This window comes from Rhinatrema bivittatum, chromosome 1 (genome assembly GCF_901001135.1).
Source record: "Rhinatrema bivittatum chromosome 1, aRhiBiv1.1, whole genome shotgun sequence".
In the NCBI taxonomy this organism is placed as follows: domain Eukaryota; kingdom Metazoa; phylum Chordata; class Amphibia; order Gymnophiona; family Rhinatrematidae; genus Rhinatrema; species Rhinatrema bivittatum.
The window spans coordinates 651,354,009-651,372,527 of NC_042615.1; the positions used below are offsets into that span (position 1 = coordinate 651,354,009).

General features: G+C 44.0%; 1 protein-coding gene across 3 annotated transcripts in view; it reads right to left on the reverse strand.

Moving 5' to 3' along the window:
* ARSK (arylsulfatase family member K) overlaps positions 1-18,519 on the reverse strand; it is a 148,568-nt gene that overhangs the window by 76,782 nt on the left and 53,267 nt on the right. For all 3 annotated transcript variants that reach the window (XM_029573073.1, XM_029573089.1, XM_029573081.1), the window contains 2 exons: positions 8,244-8,415; positions 441-665 (listed from right to left, as the gene is read on the reverse strand). In XM_029573073.1, the coding sequence (XP_029428933.1) occupies positions 441-665; positions 8,244-8,415 (397 nt within the window). The remainder of the gene's footprint in view (positions 1-440; positions 666-8,243; positions 8,416-18,519) is intronic.

Genomic DNA, 18,519 nt, shown 5'->3' on the forward strand with positions numbered 1-18,519 from the left:
GATTAGTTAGACAGCTTTGATGTATACTTTTCGCTGGGTTTTTGAAGAAATGTGCTTTTATAGCCTGTTACTGGTTAGTGTTTTTGTTCATTTTATGTGTAGTGTAAATAAAATCAGGCATTTTAAAATAATTTGCCATATCATTTTATTCAAAGCATCACAGAGTAAAACGAAAGCACATAGCCACTATAGTACACTTGGACTTATTCTCTGTTTTTCCATCAGCTAATTTAGCAAGTATAAAAATTCTGAATTCATTGCTCATAAATGGCCACCATGTATTACACCGCCATTCACTACAATGGATGCACATGGGGATTACTTGCATGAGAGTCCCCATCAGAAATACAAGGAACAATAAAAGTACCTAGCAAGGACTGGTTCTTCCTTATTTGTTTGGCTTGTGTGTGGTATTTTTAGCAGTTATGTAAATTACTTACCAAGCATAGTGGGATAAATGTCCACAAGAGACACTATATTTGGCACCTGCCTTCCTGATGGAATGTTTGGCCCCATAATGAAGAGAGGAACATGGGAACTTCCTTCATACATGCTCATTTTATAAAACTGCCGATGCTCCATGGCAAGCTCTCCATGGTCAGAGGTAAAGACAACTGTGGTTTTCTCAAGGAGTCCTGTATCATTGAGTGCCAAAATGATTTCACCTGCAGCAGAAAACAACACTGAAAAACAAGGCCTTGTATATCCAAATATTTCTTGAAGACTTTCTGGGCTGTGCTTGACTATGTATGCTCATATTGGGGGCAATTTTCAAAAGAATAAGCAAGCTTAAAACTAGGCTGTATATGGGTAAATGCACTTTACACATGTAAGTGGGCTTTTGAAAATTGCTATAATATATGCCGATGAATTGTCAATAGGTTTTGCACGCATAAGTTCACATTAACAGGTGAATTTTCAAAGGAGTTGCACATGCAAATGTAATACTATCATGGTAATTTTCAAAAGCCGTTCATGCACGTAAAGTGCACTAAGGGGTTAATTTTCAAAAGGATTTATATGTGTAAATGTAACTACTATTGTAGCAATTTTCAAAAGCCATTTACCCGCATAAAGTACACTTATGTGTTTAAATCCTATGGACAATTCAATGGTATATACTGTAGAAATATTCAAAAGCCCACATACATGGATAAACTGTATTTTCAGATGTAAAACCCGTTTTCAAGCATATAAATGCTTTTGGAAATCAGGCCCTTAAATGTGGATAAATCCTATGGACAATTCAATGGCTTATATTGTAGCAGTTTTTAAAAGCCCACTTACATGGGTAAAATGCATGCACACATATAAAACCCAGTTTTAAATGTGTAAATGCTTTTGAAAATCAGGCCCTAAACACGTAAATGGGCTTTTGAAAAATGCTATGATTTTATGTTACATTAACATGCATAAGCCCTTTGAAAATTACCTCCATTATTTGCTGACCTTTCCTTGATACATATGAGCCTATGAAAATGTCATTGTAGTGACACCTTTTAATTAAGATAATCATTGCTTTATAAACCCCTGGGATTCTGTGGGATAGTTTTTTCATGGGGGTATTCCTAGGACATAAATTTCTAAGCATACTATCTATCAGCTGCTACATAATGTAGATAATAAAATATGTTTTTAATCATAAAGTGAATTAAAGGAAGTCATAAGCAGCAAGTTTATTAAAATATTCACTTTCCTACTTCTCAGTTGTAATACTTCTGATGTTTTTCTTTGTTCCATTTCCATTCGGAAATTGTTTGTCTTATTTATACATTTCATGGAATAAAAGGCATGTGTCAGAGTGTCTATGACTATATGCTCCATTTATAACCTTTGAGTCACTGTTCAGTATTTGTATTCGCTATTTACACAGTTGGATGAATGATGCGCTGTTTTGTTCTCATCAAGACAACTCTTACTCAAAAGTAATGTTCCAGAGGCAGGCATCACCCCTTCCTGAAGCCACTAGCCCAGTCAAAGAATAGTGAATTGTCCACTTAGATACTTGTGTGCTCTTCCAGGACTATATACAGATGTCTTCACGGAAGGGCTAAACACTTCAGCTGCTGTGATGACAGCTATTGCTGTCAGCCCAGGTCATGCTATTTGAGCCCATCACTGCCAAAAGACTGAGTCACAATCCTTTGCAGACTGAGCCCCATCGCCAAGCTCCTTATACCAAACTGGCCCTAGCATCCTTACAGACAGATACAATTCCACTTCTGGCACCAGCTGGCAGTGGACACCTTCCTCAAAAGTATTTAAAAAAAAATCCCAAGTTGGGGACTGATTATACTAATATAACATTGGTCATATTACCCTTGATTTTCCCCTGCAATTGTATATCAGTCTGTACAAGTGAAACCTAAACCAGCTCTGCTAAAAGAAATGAGACACACTCTACTTTCATAAAATAATTTAACAAAGAGATTCTGTGAGTCTCTACCAGCATATCACTGAGCCAGATATATGAAGAAAGCACTTGTAGAGAATTCTGATAACAGTAACAAACTCTGTCACTCTCTAAATGCTTATACCCATATGGCTGAGGAATGGCTCAAAAGTGCATTTCTCTTTGGAAACTAAACAGAAGCCATAAAGAAAAGGGGTTATGCTATGTTTTTCTTTAATCAATCTATAAGTAATATGTAAATACCACCTTTGTTTCAATTTGGAAGTATCTCTACTGCTTAAAATTCTTAAAACAAAATTGCCATCAACTGTTGCGTTCATGGACCTTTGGGCCAAGTCAAGACTGGCGCAACCTGCAGGGAGGAGCCTGGAGGTTCCCATGTCTGCAGGCAGACCTGGACAAAGCAGAGGCCCAGTTGGAGCTTCGCCAATACCAGCCTTCGTTCCCCTCGGATTGAGGCTTTGGGTGCTGGGGCCTGCAAGTCTTAGGTGGGGGCCTCTGCTGATGGCATACGAAGTCGTCATAGAGTATGTGGGTAGATAGACGGAGGTCCGACATATCCAGTGGAAGGTAGTGGTCAGTAGCAGGCAGTGGTCAAGCATATCCAGGATCAGGCCAAGCTCAAACCAGATATCCGTCCGATGGGAAAGGAGGGACAGATGGGCAAGAAGGCGTGGAGAAGAACAAACGGAAAGCGATGAGGAAGCTGAAAAACTGAAGACCAGCATGCTGGGGCAACACGCACCACTTCCAGAGTAGGTGGACCTGTTGCTGAGGCAATGGAGGGATGTCAGCAAGGGCCTTTTATAGGCCAGAGAAGTGATGTTATCAGGAGGTGCCTTGAGCCGTTTTCCACTGCGGGCCCTTTTAATAATGCAATGTCAGGCGCATGTGTGCCATAGCGGGAGCAGGGCCAGTGGAAATTGACGGCTTCCTGCTGCATGGAGTGCCGGCAGTGTTTCGCCACACTGGAGCATGGAGGACTATTGCAAAGATGCCGGGAGGGACTGCACTGCATCGGGAGCCAGCGGGAAAGCCTCTATCCAGAGGGTGAGTAGGCCAAGGACTGCCGAGCACATTAACTCAGACTATAATCACATTTGTTGTGGAAAGCAAAGGCAAAAGAACTGAGGCATTAAATTAAAATGTAATTCACAATAACTATGCTAGAGAAATATTCTGAGTACAATACAAACACATAGATTGGGAAAAGCAGAGTTAGAGATGCCACTACAACGATAAACCTGTAGGTATTCATAGTCTCAGTACTGTTGAAATTGCTATTTATTGTGCTACAATATAGTAAAAAAATAGCCACAAGAACAATAAGGACAGGGATTTCAATAGTAATACGTGGTTCACAGATTCACATGATTGGGATACTACCATACCGGGATATAACTTATTAAGGAAGGACAGAGATGACAGAAAAGGGGGGAGGAGTGGCTCTTTATGTCAAAAACAATATCCAAGCATCCGAGCTGCAGGAAAAATGGGGCAAAGAAGAAGCTTTATGGACCATCCTAAAAAAAGATGATGGGGCATCCGTTTTTATTAGTGTGGTTTACAGGTCTCCAAATCAAATAGAAGTACTAGACAGAGATCTGATTGAAAACATCCAAAAGATGATAAAGAAGGGCGAAGTGGTGACTGTTGGAGATTTTAATCTACCGGATGTAAACTGGAGAATCCCTTCTGCGGAATCTAACAGTAGTAGAGAGATAGTGGATACCCTGCAAGTGGCTCTGTTCAAACAAATGGTAATGGAGCCCTCGAGGGAGGGAGCTATACTCGAATTAGTGCTCACTAATGGAGATAATGTCTTTAATGTCCTGGTGGGTGCCCACCTCAGCACCAGTGATCATCAAACGGTATGGTTTCATATCACTAATACATTACGGAGAAGTTGCACAAAGACCAGGGTTTTGTGTTTCAAAAACACAGACTTTGTTGAAATGGGGAAGTACCTGGAGGAAGAACTAGAAGGATGGGAGAAAACGAGAGATGTGGAACAACGGTGGGCCAAACTAATAGGAGCAATTACTGAAGCGACTACTATATATGTAAGAAAAGTAAAGAAAAGCAAGAAAAAAATGAAACCTATCTGGTTCACAAAGAAGGTGGTTGATAAAATAAAAGATAAAAGAACAGGATTTAAGAAATATAAAAGATCCCAAAGGGAGGATCACAAGGAAGAATATCTAATAAAACTGAGGGAGACGAAGAAAGTAATCAAGAAAGCGAAAAGTCAAGCGGAAGAAAGGATTGCCAAAGAGGTAAAGCAAGGGGACAAAACTTTTTTCAGATACATCAGAGAAAGGAGAAAAGTCCAAAGTGGTATAGTGAAAGTGAAAGGTGAAAAGGATCAATGGGTGGAGACAGATAAAGAAATGGCAGAAATATTAAACGAATACTTCAGTTCGGTGTTCACTAAAGAAGACCCCGGAGAAGAACCGTCGCTAGATAACAAGAAACTGGAGGGGAGTGGAATGGATGAAACTCCGTTTACGGAAGAGAATGTATGAGAAGAGCTAGGAAAACTGAAAGTGGACAAAGCCATGGGGTCTGATGAGGTTCATCCAAGGATACTGAGGGAGCTCAGAGATGTGCTGGCGGCTCCACTGCATGACCTGTTCAATAGATCCCTGGAAACGGGAGTGGTGGTCCCTCTTCACAAGAGTGGGAGCAGAGAGGAGGCTGGTAACTACAGGCCGGTTAGCCTCACCTCGGTGGTGGGAAAAGTATTAGAGTCGCTGCTGAAGGAAAGAATAGTGAACTATCCACAAGCAGCAGAATTGCTGGTCCAGAGGCAGCATGGTTTCACCAAGGGAAGGTCATGTCAGACGAATCTGATAGACTTTTTTGATTGGGTGACTAAGGAATTGGATCAAGGAAGAGCGCTTGATGTCATCTACTTGGATTTTAGCAAAGCTTTTGATACAGTCTCACACAGGAGGCTTGTGAATAAAACAAGAAGCTTGGGAGTGTGCGCCAAGGTGGTGGCAAGGATAGCAAACTGGTTGAAGGACAGAAGACAATGTGTGATGGTAAATGGAACTTACTCGGAAGAGAGAGCGGTGATGAGCAGAGTGCCGCAAGAGTCGGTGTTGGGACCGGTCCTGTTCAATATCTTCGTGAGCAACATCGCAAACGGGATAGAAGGTAAGGTTTGTCTATTTGTGGATGATTCTAAGATCTGCAATAGAGTGGACACGCCAGAAGGAGTGGAGAGAATGAGACGGGATTTAAGGAAGCTGGAAGACTGGTCAAAGATATGGCAGCTGAGATTCAATGCCAAGAAGTGCAGAGTCATGCGTATGGGGTGTGGAAATCCGAAAGTAATGTAGTCGATGGGGGGTGAAGGGCTGATGTGCACGGAGCAGGAGAGAGACCTTGGGGTGATAGTGTCTAACGATCTGAAGTCGGCGAAACAATGCGACAGCTAAAGCCAGAAGAATGCTGGGCTGCATAGAGCGAGGAATAACAAGTAAGAAAAGGGAAGTGATTATCCCCTTGTACAGGTCCTTGGTGAGGCCTCACCTGGCGTACTGTGTTCAGTTCTGGAGATTGTATCTCAGAAGGGACAGAGACAGGATGGAGGCGGTCCAGAGAAAGGAGACCAAAAGGTGGAGGGTCTTCATCGAATGGCTTATGAGGAGAGAATGAAGAATCTAAATATGTATACCCTGGAGGAAAGGAGGAACAGGGGTGATATGATACAGACTTTCAGATACTTGAAAGGTTTTAATGATCCAAAGTCAACGACAAACATTTTCCGTTGGAAAAAAATCTGCAGAACCAGGGGTAATGATTTAAAACTCCAGGGAGGAAGACTCAGAACCAATGTCAGGAAGTATTTCTTCACGGAGAGGGTTGTGGATGCTTGGAACACTCTTCTGGAGGAAGTGGTGAGGACCAAAACTGTGAAGGATTTCAAAAGGGTGTGGGATAAACACTGTGGATCCATAAAGTCTTGAGGATGTGAATGAAATGAAATGAAGAGAAGTGCCATGGTGGTGGCTTGCGGGAATGATGGCTACTACCCTTATTCAATAGACATACACACGGTTAATGCGACTCCAACATTGCTCTATGTTTCAACGGCAAGAGGAAATGTGGGAAAAAGGATCTACATTCACAAATAAGCGTGGGAGTAGCTTGCTTGTTGCGGCGGTTACTACCCCAAACCAAAGGATTTCAAAAGGGCGTGGGATTTCAAAAGGCCATGGGATAAACACTGTGGATCCATAAGGTCTTGAGGATGTGAATGAAATCAAGAGAAGTGGCATGGGGGTGGCTTGTGGGAATGACGGCTACTACCCTTATTCAATAAACATACACATGGTTAATGCGACTCCAACATTGCTCTATGTTTCAACGGCAAGAGGAAATGTGGGAAAAAGGATCTACATTCACAAATAAGCGTGGGAGTAGCTTGCTTGTTGCGGCGGTTACTACCCCAAACCAAAGGATTTCAAAAGGGCGTGGGATTTCAAAAGGCCATGGGATAAACACTGTGGATCCATAAGGTCTTGAGGATGTGAATGAAATCAAGAGAAGTGGCATGGGGGTGGCTTGTGGGAATGACGGCTACTACCCTTATTCAATAAACATACACATGGTTAATGCGACTCCAACATTGCTCTATGCTTCAATGGCAAGAGGAAATGTGGGAAAAAGGATCTGCATTCACAAATAAGCGTGGAAGTAGCTTGCTTGCTGTGGCGGTTACTAACCCAAACCAAATTAGCCTGATACTTCACTTTCAATGCATATCCAAGCAGCTCTCTGCTTCAATGGCAGGGGGGAATGAAGAAAAGAAGATTTATATTCAAACCACCAACAAGGACTAAATTTCACAGGCTGGAAAATTAAATAAGCGTGGGAGTAGCTTGCTTGTTGCAGCGGTTACTACCCTGAACCAATCAAGCCTGATACTTCACTTTGAATACATATACAGCTCACTGCTTCAACGGCATTGGGGGATGAAAAAAAGAGGATTTATATTCAGACAACAACCAACAAGGACTAAATTGCACAGGCTGGGCAAACAAATAAGCGTGGGAGTAGCTTGCTTATTACGGCGGTTACGCCCCCTAACCAATTAGGTTTGATACTTCACTTTGATGCAGCTCCAGCACTGCTCTCCTCATCAATGGCAGGGGTGGAAGGAAATTAGAGCCAAAAAGTTACCAATAAGGGCCCTAACCTGAGCGGTCAGAGTAACAGATAAGTATGAGAAAAATAAGTATGAAAGCTTGCTGGGCAGACTGGCTGGGCCATTTGGTCTTCTTCTGCTGTCATTTCTATGTTTCTATATGTTAATATTGGTAAGAAAGATCAGCAGAATAACTGGGTAGGTAGCGCTTCATACAGGGATCTGGAGATTCTCTATTCTAGAAGGACTGAAACTTTTAAAAGTTATCTATGCTTTCATGGATGAAATCACAGTCGTGTCAGCCCAGGAAGCATGGAAGGTCAGTCAATTAGGTTGCTCTGCATACCAAAGTCTGTAGGCCCTCTGGTCTTGAGCAGTAAGCACCACATAATGCTTCCATTACCACTGAAATTCCTTATCATTCCTTTTTGCAAATAAAAGCCCAAACTATATAAATGCATATTGCCATTTCTGTATCTTTGTTTAAGCTATCATGAAGTACAGTATTAATACAGCTAATGTGCACACAAAACATTTTGGGCTTTCTTTTGAAAAGAATAGAAAGGGAAAATAAGGTCCCTGTTATTCTTGATTGACAGTGCTTTTGGCCTAGTAAGGTTATTTTTCTCTACAATGTAACATTCCCTTTTTTTTCTGTAGGAGGTCACCTACCAAGCATACCATCTGTTTCGGCACACATTGCATAGTAAAATGCTCTGATATCTCGGATTTCTTTCTCTGTAAAATTGCCAGTACAGTTCTTGGTGTAAGAAGAGTAGTAGTCTGTAGGGTGCATGTCTGACAGAGGAACCCATTTTGGAATTGTGATAGTTTCATAGGACACCTGAAAATGAGAGCAAAGAATGTTTTTCATTTTGCATTATTTCTAATTGCTATTATTGCTGTAAATCTCATACAAATTTGGCTTATTTTTATACAAAGATATTGTTATCTTTTACAATTGCACCCTATTCTTTTAGAAAAATCCCTTATCACTTTTCCCAGGGGAAGAAACAGTTAAAGATTGTGTTGTTTCATCAGTCTTTTCTCACCATGTATTTAAGCATCCCTGGAGTTCTTTGACATTTTGCTTGTGGATCCTTGGGCAAGTCATTTCACCTTACATTGCCTTGGGTATAAACTTGGGGCATCATTTACTATGGTGCTATATTTTACCATGGGAGGGGAGAAATATAGCAGGGAGGGAGGGCGTTCCTGCACTATCTAATGCCTCTGTCGTAAAATAACATGGTCGTTTCTCCATGATATTTTTTATCATGGAAAAAACCTGCAATAAAAATATCATGGGGAAAGGGCAAAAATGCGCAATGGCAGCCCCCTTCACGAGGCCAGTATTAAATCCCTCCCCCTTCCTCCCCAGGGGTCTTGAAATGTCCCTGCCCACCCAGCCCCAGAGGTGGCTTAAAAAAATTCACAAATTCACAAATAAAACTTAAATCATGTGGGGACATCTGGCTCCCCCTACCCAAACCTCTCCCCTTTCTGAAAAACTCCTACCTCGGTATCCAACAACCCTCTCCAGATTCTCCCCCTCCAAAGGTATTCTACTCCCCTGGACCCCCTGAAACACTAAAAGCAGTCCCCGGTAGTATAGTGACCCTCCCCTTCTATGAAAGCAGTCCCTGGGAGTCTAGTGGCCTCCCCACCCCCCGGACTCTCTTCCATACCTTTAGATGAAATTCCTGGTATCTAGTGGGGTCCAGTGCTCCCCCTAGGCCCCAGGCCGCTCGATGCCATTTTTCAACATGGCACCAGCCAGCCTTTGCTCCATCAAACAACAGAAAATCTTCAGTGATGTCAACTTTGCTGTTCGTACCTCTTGTATATGTAAAACCCCTCCCCCAAACCTGCCCCACCCCCAAACCCCACATCAAGTTAAAAGTAACCCCCTCTTACAGTGGTATAAATAGAGAGTGACATCTCTTGCTCTCTCTCCCTCCCCCAAAGGGCATGTGCAATAAAAAACCTTTTCCCGGTAACGTGGGCAGAACACACAGAAAAAATGTGTAGTTATTTCTGGCATTAAAACCCACGTTACTGTGTGTTACTCTATCGCATTCCATGGCAGGAGCTGCTCATTACCATAAACTCCGCCCACACTCTCCCACTTGCATAGCGAATGTGAAATTTGCATACTAGCATGTGTTGTGCTATTTAACACGCGCGTCAGGGTGTTATTGCGAGCGTTAAAGCCCTAACGCAAAATGATAAATAGCCCTGTAATTTAGTTACCTTAACTGCCTCAAGTGGCTGCTAGAGCTCCTTCGCTGCTGCTACTTCCAACACTCAGGATAAGTCACATCCAATGCTCAGTGCATGCTTTCCCCATCTCACTCAGCTTAGGGACTGGACAGAGGGTGGAAGGAATCAAAGGAAGAGGCTCAGGATGGGGAAGATAAGGAGGTGCTGTGTGCAATGTGTGTACTGGACAAAGCAGGGACCAGCTATCCATGCCCTTATACTGCCCATTAACTAACACACTCTGGGTCCATGCTGTAGCTAGGAAAAGGCATGCATGATTACACAAGTTCTCACAAAGGAACTCCTATATGTTTAAATGCCACCACCATTATATCTTGTTGCTGCAAGGTGCTAATAGCAAAGCCCATGTGCTGTCCTAGATCTGAGCATCAGGCAGGGTGATTATTCTGTGGCAGACCTGATCAGGTCTACAGGCACACTGGTTGGGAAACAACCTGCTGAGAATAAGGAAATACCTACAGTACCTGAGTCTAATCTGCTTTGAAATGCCTGAAAAATGGATATAAATCAAATATATAAATACAATTCTGCTTAACATGTCCTAGTCCTTTGAATATATTCACACACACAACAAGAAATAAAATTACATTCAGAACCAATTCTCAATCAGTAGGGGTGGTCTATGTGATATGTGATTAGATGCTCTGCTCTGCCTAAAAATATGTGGGGGAAATGGATAAAGCACAGAAGATCTACCTGTTGGAACACAAATGTCTAAATCAGACACAGGTTGAAGTACCTCTGTTTTCCCATTGCAGTAAAAATAGCCATGCTTTTGATGAGTTGAGATGTTGTGTCGACTGCATTAATGCAGGAAGGGAGGTGGGAAGGGGGCAGAGATCACATCAAAGGACTTCTTAGACAGGAGCAGAAATAGATTTTTTAAACTTAAACCAATTGAACCTTTGGACTTAAAAGTGAGACAGTTCTTTCTGTGATAAGATTTTTAGTTTATTTCTCTTTCTCTGTTCCTCCTCTTTGTGCTATATGTAGCTATTTAACAGTAAATACTTTATTTGTGTATATTTTTCTTAGCTTAATTTGACCAATGCTCTGTACTTGTGTGCCTTAATCTTTACAGCCGATTACTGAACACTGCCTATACCAAATATCTGACCCAAGGGGTTTCAGGCATCTCACAGAAACATGATTATTAATCAACTTGTTATCAACCTCTCGATGCAGGAAACTGTTGATCATCAATGAGTTATGAGATGGTCACACCAGCTTTCCAGTGGCGTCTGTCATGATTCTGCACTTACCTCCGCAGTGCAGGAGCCGTGGACTTTAATCTTCAGCGCGGCTTGGAGCCACGCCTATCGGGAATCTCTTGCGGCAGGGAGTGCCGCCGACGCTCTCTTCAGCTTGACGGCCTGGAGGCCGCAGTCCCCAGGCTTTCCTGGCGGCTGGAGCCGCCCTCGGTGCTTCCAGCAGCAGCAGGAGCTCCTGCTGACATCGGAGCCTGTGTAGAGGCCCGGCTTCTCCCTGCATTGCTCCTGCAGCATGGCTGCTGTCCATGGTTCTGCATACTTCCTGCTTCCTGTCTCCTAGGGCGTGGGCCACGCCTCCTTCAGAGATTTAAAGGGCCAGCCTCCTGGCCCCACCTGGACTCCTCCCAGGGCGTTTCCTGATCTTCAGCCCTATATAAGGGACCAGCTTCCTGTCTTTAGTTGCCTTCGCAAGGAGTTAGTTTGTCTCAAGGACTTCTCGTCTTCACTCCTGCTTGTATTTCCTGTTCTTCGTGGGATCCCTCTTCGTCCTTCATGTTCCTGGTCTCTTCCTGATGTTTCGTGGTTTTCCTGATATCTTGTGGTCTTCCTGTGATGTTCCAGCTCCTCAAGTCCTCCAGATGTCCATCCCGAGGGTAAATCCGTTTCGTCCGGTTCCTGTTCTCGGACATTGGAGCCTCAGTCAGTTAGGTTCCTTCCTGATGCCTCGTCTCTGCTTCTGCTTCATGGACCCTTGGTTCCTCATGGCTACCTTCTCTGGCGTGTCATGTTGTGTCTCGTCACCTCGTGGCATGGGCCAGCCTTCTTGTCTTGAAGCACTAGTCTCCGGAGGGTCATCTTCACTTTGAAGCCGTCTCGTCTTGGTCCCATGTTTCATGCCTTAAGCCAAGTCTCGCCTTGGCCCCCCTCCCTTTGCTCGATGCCAAGTCTCGTCTTGGTCCCTTACCCTGGAATTCGTCTCGGCCCTCGGATGTCCTGGTGGCTGCACCGTCCATGCCTAAGACTCTGATTGAACCTGTATCATTCCAGTGTGGTCCGCAACCAGCCACGGGCGGGTGTGTAGGGCGCGCCTTGGTACAGACTTCTACTGAATCTTCGCCATGTTCAGGCTTCAACTACCATGTATTTGTCTGGAGTCTGCTCCGCACTCAAGCGTGGTCTGTGACCAGTCCATGGGCTGTGTAGGGCGCACTGCGTTGCAGCCTCAAACCAGTACTTATTCCTAAAACCTTGATCCTGAGTCTTCATGCTCGAGCTTCTCGTTTGAGTCTTCACATCTCAAGCTTCTTGTCTGAGTCTTCACGCCCCAAGTCTCCTGTCTCAGCCTTCAAGTTCCCAAGCCTTCTTCTGCCCTCGTCTCCTGTCGGCCTGCTGCTATTGCCGTTCCCAGTGGCAGGTCCAAAAGGGCTTGGAGTAGTCGGAGGACCACTCAGAGACCAACCAAGGGTGGTTGGTCTCTGAGTGGTCATATATTTTTTAGTTTTAGTTTTTATTTTTTGATTTAAGTTTGATTTTTTTGGCACAAAAGGAATATCTCTATATGGCTAGAAAAATAAACTATAAAGACATTTTTTGTTGATTTTTGAAAAAGAAAACTGCAAATTTACATCCTGTTGATTCAGTCACCCTTCAAACTCCAAAAGATGTTCAAACAAAGAGGTCCAAATGAAAAAAAAAATGTCATCAATGAATCTGTATATTAGATTCATTTCTTCAAATTTCTTTTTGGACATGACTGTTTACGAACATGAAGACAAATTGCAAACTACTATTCACCACAGAGAAGCAGACAGAAATTCACTTTTATCGTTTCAAAGCCATCAGGCTACACATTTGAAAGAGAACATCCCAACTGACTAATTCCTTCGCCTCCAGCAGATATGTTCCTCAAAGGAAGAATATATCATTGAAGCAGACAATATGAAGAACAGATTTTTACACAGAGGTTACCCTCACTGAATCATCAAACAAGCATTCAAGCGAGCATTACATGCCAATAGAGAGTGGCTACTACAACCATCACAGAAAGAACCTGCACATAGAATGGCATGTGTATTGCCTTATTCCACCTGCACAAATGAAGTAAAAAAAATCATTAAAAAACATTGGACTATACCATCTGACCTTACTCCTCTTCAGGAGATTCCTATTTTTGCGAATCTAAGAGGTTGGGATATGCTTATAAATACATCCAGAGACGGACCCACATCCAGTTCAACACCTAGGGAGGGGTCAGTTCACATGTGGCAAATGTGTCATGTGCAGTCACGTAATGCAGATCCAACAATTTGCTTTACCAAATAGCACCAGAACCCATTACCTTCGTGGACATTATACATGCAACTCCAAACAGGTAATCTATGCTATAGGATGCCCCTGCAATAAAATTTACATTGGCCAAACTAAGAGAGCTATAAAAACCAGAATGATCCAACATGCAAGTTGCATTCGTACCAGGTTCAACATTGGACTGAGCACAATCATTCTGTCCAAGATTTAAAATTTTATGTTATACAACAATTCAATTTGACAAGAGGGGGTGATATTTCCCTTCAGTTACAAAGAAGAGAACAAAGATACATCTACCTATCGGATACAGTTCACCCTAAGGGATTAAATAAAGCCATTGAATGGGAGGCTTTTTTTTTTTTAAATAAGACTGCTCCTTACAGTAACCCTTATGTATAACTAAGTCCACATTCATCACCATTATACATAAAGGGCCGGATTTTAAAAGGATTACGCACATAAGGTACGTGCGTAACCCTTCTAAAACGGCCTTGCGCGTGCCGAGCCTATATTGCATAGGCTTCCGGCGTGCGTAAAGCCCCGGGAAGCGCGTAAGTCCCGGGGCTTTCTTGGGGTGGGATAAATAGGCGCTAATCCACCCCCTAATGCAATAGGGAGATTAGCGCCTATTTAACGCGCGTCCAACGCGGAGTGAATGAGGTAGCGCTCATCACATGTTTAAGCTTCTTATATTCAGGATAGGTCTCAATCCCCCAGTTTCCTTGGGAATAAGAAAGTAGTGGGAGTAGAATCCCTGGCCATAATGATGGGGTGGAACAGGTTCTATTGCTTGCTAATTGAGGAGTGACTCTATTTCCAGGAAGAATTGCATCAAATGAGATGGATCTGGATTGAAGGCTGAGCAATGAGGAAGTATGGGAAGCTGGGAGAAACACAAGCAGTATCCAGACTTCACAATCTTGAGAATCCAGTGATATCTGGTAATCTTGCGCCATTTCTCTAGGTTAGGGGTGGGCAATTCCGGTCCTCGAGGGCCTCATATATATATCTATTTCATGCATATTCATTTGGGATATCCTGAAAACCCAACTAATTTGTGGCCCTTGAGGACCGGAATTGCCCACCCCTGTTCTAGGTAGCATTGGATTCTCCCCCCTACTGGTCAGCATGGTTGCTGGGTTTGAAAAGTGGTCAAAATCTTGGTCCAGATTTGGGATAGATCTGTTGTGTTGCATTTGGTTGGCAGCACTCACACTGTGAATTTCAAGCTGGAATCTGTTGCTGTGGCAGAAGTAGAGGCGGGATTCTGTAACGCTAAAACCACCAGAAAGGACGTCTCTGGAAATATGACTTCTTAAAATTTTAGTAGGGCTGCCATGTTGTGGAGAGAGGATGGATCACAAAATGTTGTTCCTTTATTTGAGCAACACTTTCTCTGAGTTTGTCCCCGAAGAAATGATCTCCCAGGGAACGGGCGTCCACTAACTTCTCGTGCACATCGTTGTGCAAATTACTGGCTCTCAATCAAGCCATATGGCATGCTACGATGGTGTCTGATGAGGAGTGGGCTGTCATATCAAACATGTTTTAAACTGAACGAATAAGATGTTATATACATTCTTCCGCATCCAATAGTGTCTGAGGATATCCAGAACTGTTATTACCTGATGGAACAAAGGGCTTCAGTTTCTGCATACAATCATGTAAGTATTGAATCATATAGAAGTGGTGAGCAGAAATGCATGCATTAAACATGGAGCTCTGAAAAAATCTTTTTAGCAAAATTGTCTGGTAGCTTGAGGTATTTCCCTGGTGGAAAGATCTGATCTGAAAAAAATCCTTGTTTTCTTTGCTCTTTTAAGAGCTGATTCTACTACAATTGATTGGTGAGACAGTTGCACTATTCCAAAACCCAGGGATTTTGTGCTCTATACGTGAGGTCTAATTTCCTTATTACTAGGGCACAGGAAATCAGGTTTTCCCATATTCTGATTTGTAACTCTTGCAGGATATCATGAATTGGAATTGCTGCCAGCTCCACTGGGGTCTCCAAAATCTGGAGGAGATTGAACACTTTTGCATGAAGATCCTTGTCTTTATGGACATTAATTCAGTGCCCAACTTGTCCAAAAATCTAGAGTAGAGAGGTCCTCAAGAGGAGATGAGTGTTCCAGAATTTCCAGTGGAGGGTATTCCCATCAAACCATACTCAGAACCTAGAGGAGAGGGAACACTAATCCAGGAACCCAATAATGAAGAAGGGTGTCTCACAGGGATATATTCTTGATGTATATCCTCGGTCTGGCCTCTGCTGCAAGCATGTGCTAAGGGTTAGAACTGCCTTGTGGGGGTTCTGAGGGAGCACCCATTCAGTCTGTGGATACTGGAACTCTTTGTAGGAGTATGAGTATATCTGATATCCTGGAAAGGAGAAGATGGAGAGTGCCCTCCATATCGTTAACTGTTAAAGAGGTAAAGAAAGTCACCAGTTCCGCTACTTGGTCCAAGGGCTGACATGCCCTCTAGCCAGCCATGGGAAGTGGAACATCTTTTGGAGTGGGGCCACACACCCAGAGTTTCTGGGACCACAAAGCCTGCACAGCTTCCTTTTCTGTTGTAGGGAGAGTTTAACCCTGAAGCAGCTCATATGAAATGCTGGTCATCGTCGATTGGGAAGTTTCTTGTAAAGCAAGACACAAGATGGAAGGGTTTCCTTTTGCAAGCTAAGTCAAGTTTTTAACATTATGTTGTAATTATGTGTGTTTGTGGATCCTTGGGTGCTGTGGAGGTGACCACGCCCATGGGGAGGAGCCCCGTGAGAAGCCACAACACTGGGCTAGACTCATACTAAACAAACACAAGAGTTCTTTTATTAAACAGCTTGACTGGAACCACCAGAGGTGGCAGTAGTGAGGCAGTCTCATAGTTGCAGTCTCAGGGACCTCGGCAAAGGGAGCCCTTCTCTCCCAGATGACATCAGGAGGTTGCGCAGCAGGTCTCCCAGAGAAGAGATACTGTGGATGAGATAGACTGAGAGTTAGCGTACTCACTAAGGTGTTTGCTGTTGATGTGCGATTCCACCAGGTCATTGTAGAAGGTACAGGCACCAAGAAAGGGAGAGCAGGCCCTCGAGGAGCGAGTACCTGTTCCCTGTAAGGCACCTGAAATAAAGCAGAGGGCCCCCGAGGAGCGGGTAACCAGGTTAGCATATACCCCAAAGGGCAGAGAGAGAGAGAGCTTCCTGCGGCAGCACGGAAGCGGCAGAGTAGTGTAGAAAAGAACGGATTTGAGTCCCTGCTAACTTGGGGAGCTAGCAAATGAGTGAAGATAATATACCCGGATGGCGTGACATCAGCATGAGGGAACACCCTCAAGGTTCGCGCCAAGGGTGGTACAAAGATGTGGATTGCGCACCCTAGTAAGTACCTGGGAGGAGCAATGGTGGGAGGCTGCACCATGGCCGTTCCGGGAACGCTAGAGAGGTCGGCTTGTAGAAGCGGCGGTAGCTATCTTGCCCAGGTAAGCGGGAGGAGCCATGAATAAGATGAGGCAAACGGGGCGAAGCCATCGAGGACCGATGGACGCAACAGTACCCCCCTTCAAAGGGCATCCACGCTGTTTCCTACCAGGTCTTGGTTTTTGAGGATGCAAGTGATGAAAGTCCTGTAGCATCTCTTTATCCAGGATATTAGACATTGGTATTCAAGAGTTTTCTTCAGGGCCATACCCATCCCATGACAGGAGGTATTCCCATACTCTACCTCGTCTTCTCACATCGAGAACTGCATCCACTTTATATTTGATTTCTTCTTCTGCATCTATAGGTGTAACATCAGGTATCTTGTTGGAGAACTCACTAAGGATCAGTGGCTTCAATAGTGAGATGTGGAATGCGCGCGCGCACCCTAGTAGGTACCTGGGAGGAGCAATGGCGGGAGGCTGCCCCATAGCCGTTCTGGGGACGCCAGAGAGGTCGGCTTGTAGACGCGGCAGTAACCATTTTGCCCAGGTAAGCGGGAGGAGCCGTGAATAAGGTGAGGCAAATGGGGCGAAGCCGTCGAGGACCGACGGACGCAACACATTATAGAAACTTTAAAAATAAAAATAGGAATCAATACTATAAAAGACTGTTTTCACAAAAAAGTTTGGTTTGGATGGAGGTTTTTGATTACAAGTGTGCATGTGCCATGCAGCATTAATCTTTTCTCTGCTGGCATCAATGCATTCTGAGGTCTTTTCCTCTTACAGAGAAAAAAAAACTTGAGCATTTCTCACAAGTACTGATCAATTTAGAATTTCAGTGGAGAATTTTCTTGTTTGGTTTACAATTTTTGTTTTTTCTTCACTTGCCTGTTCTTTGGTGTGAGTTACAATATTTGACAACACATGTTGCAGAATATGTGTGACTTTGTCAACAGGTGAGAGTCCAAAAGGGCTCCTAAGTCTTGTGAGACTTCAGAGATACTGATTGTTTGGCCATCAAATTCTAAACTGAAGTTATCTGGGATATCCATATCCCAAATAAGGATGTTTCAGATAACTTATCCCTCAGAGTCTGTTGTGTCCGTCGCTGCTCGACGCCCTCACTCCGCCCTCTTTACCTCTGTGGAGACTCTCTCCGGGTCTGATGGACGGTTAGCTGCCGCAGCGTCTTCTTGCCGTCTCCCTCCGGCGTCCCCGGTCTGGCACGATGCTGCAGATCTGTCATGTTCCTGATGACACAGGGCGCGTGCGCGTGCTCCGATTGATGTACCAGTAAGAGCACGAAGCTTGGGGGCATCGCTCCTCGAGAGCCCATGTTCCTGGACACTCTGAAGATTCTCTACTGCCTGGAAGCTATCGCAGATACAGACATTTGTGAGTTACCATCGCTCTCTCAGAGCTTTCCCTGGAACCAGGTACTCGCTCCTCGAGGGCCTAACCCTTTCCAGCTACTGAGCTTCCTTAAGGCCTTATGTGAGTTTTGTCATCCAGTTCTGGCTATGAACACAGCATACCCTGTCTACTCACTATCTAAAGTTTCTCTACAGCTCAGCAACCCTGGGATTGCTGTTCCAGTACCTGAGAGACTTCAGCCCTGCCGGGCATATCAGCTCACTACTGCCACCTCTGGTGGTTCTACTAACCTGTCTAATAAAAGAATTATCTGTGTCTGTCTCCGTACTCAAGCCTAGCCGGTGGTCCCT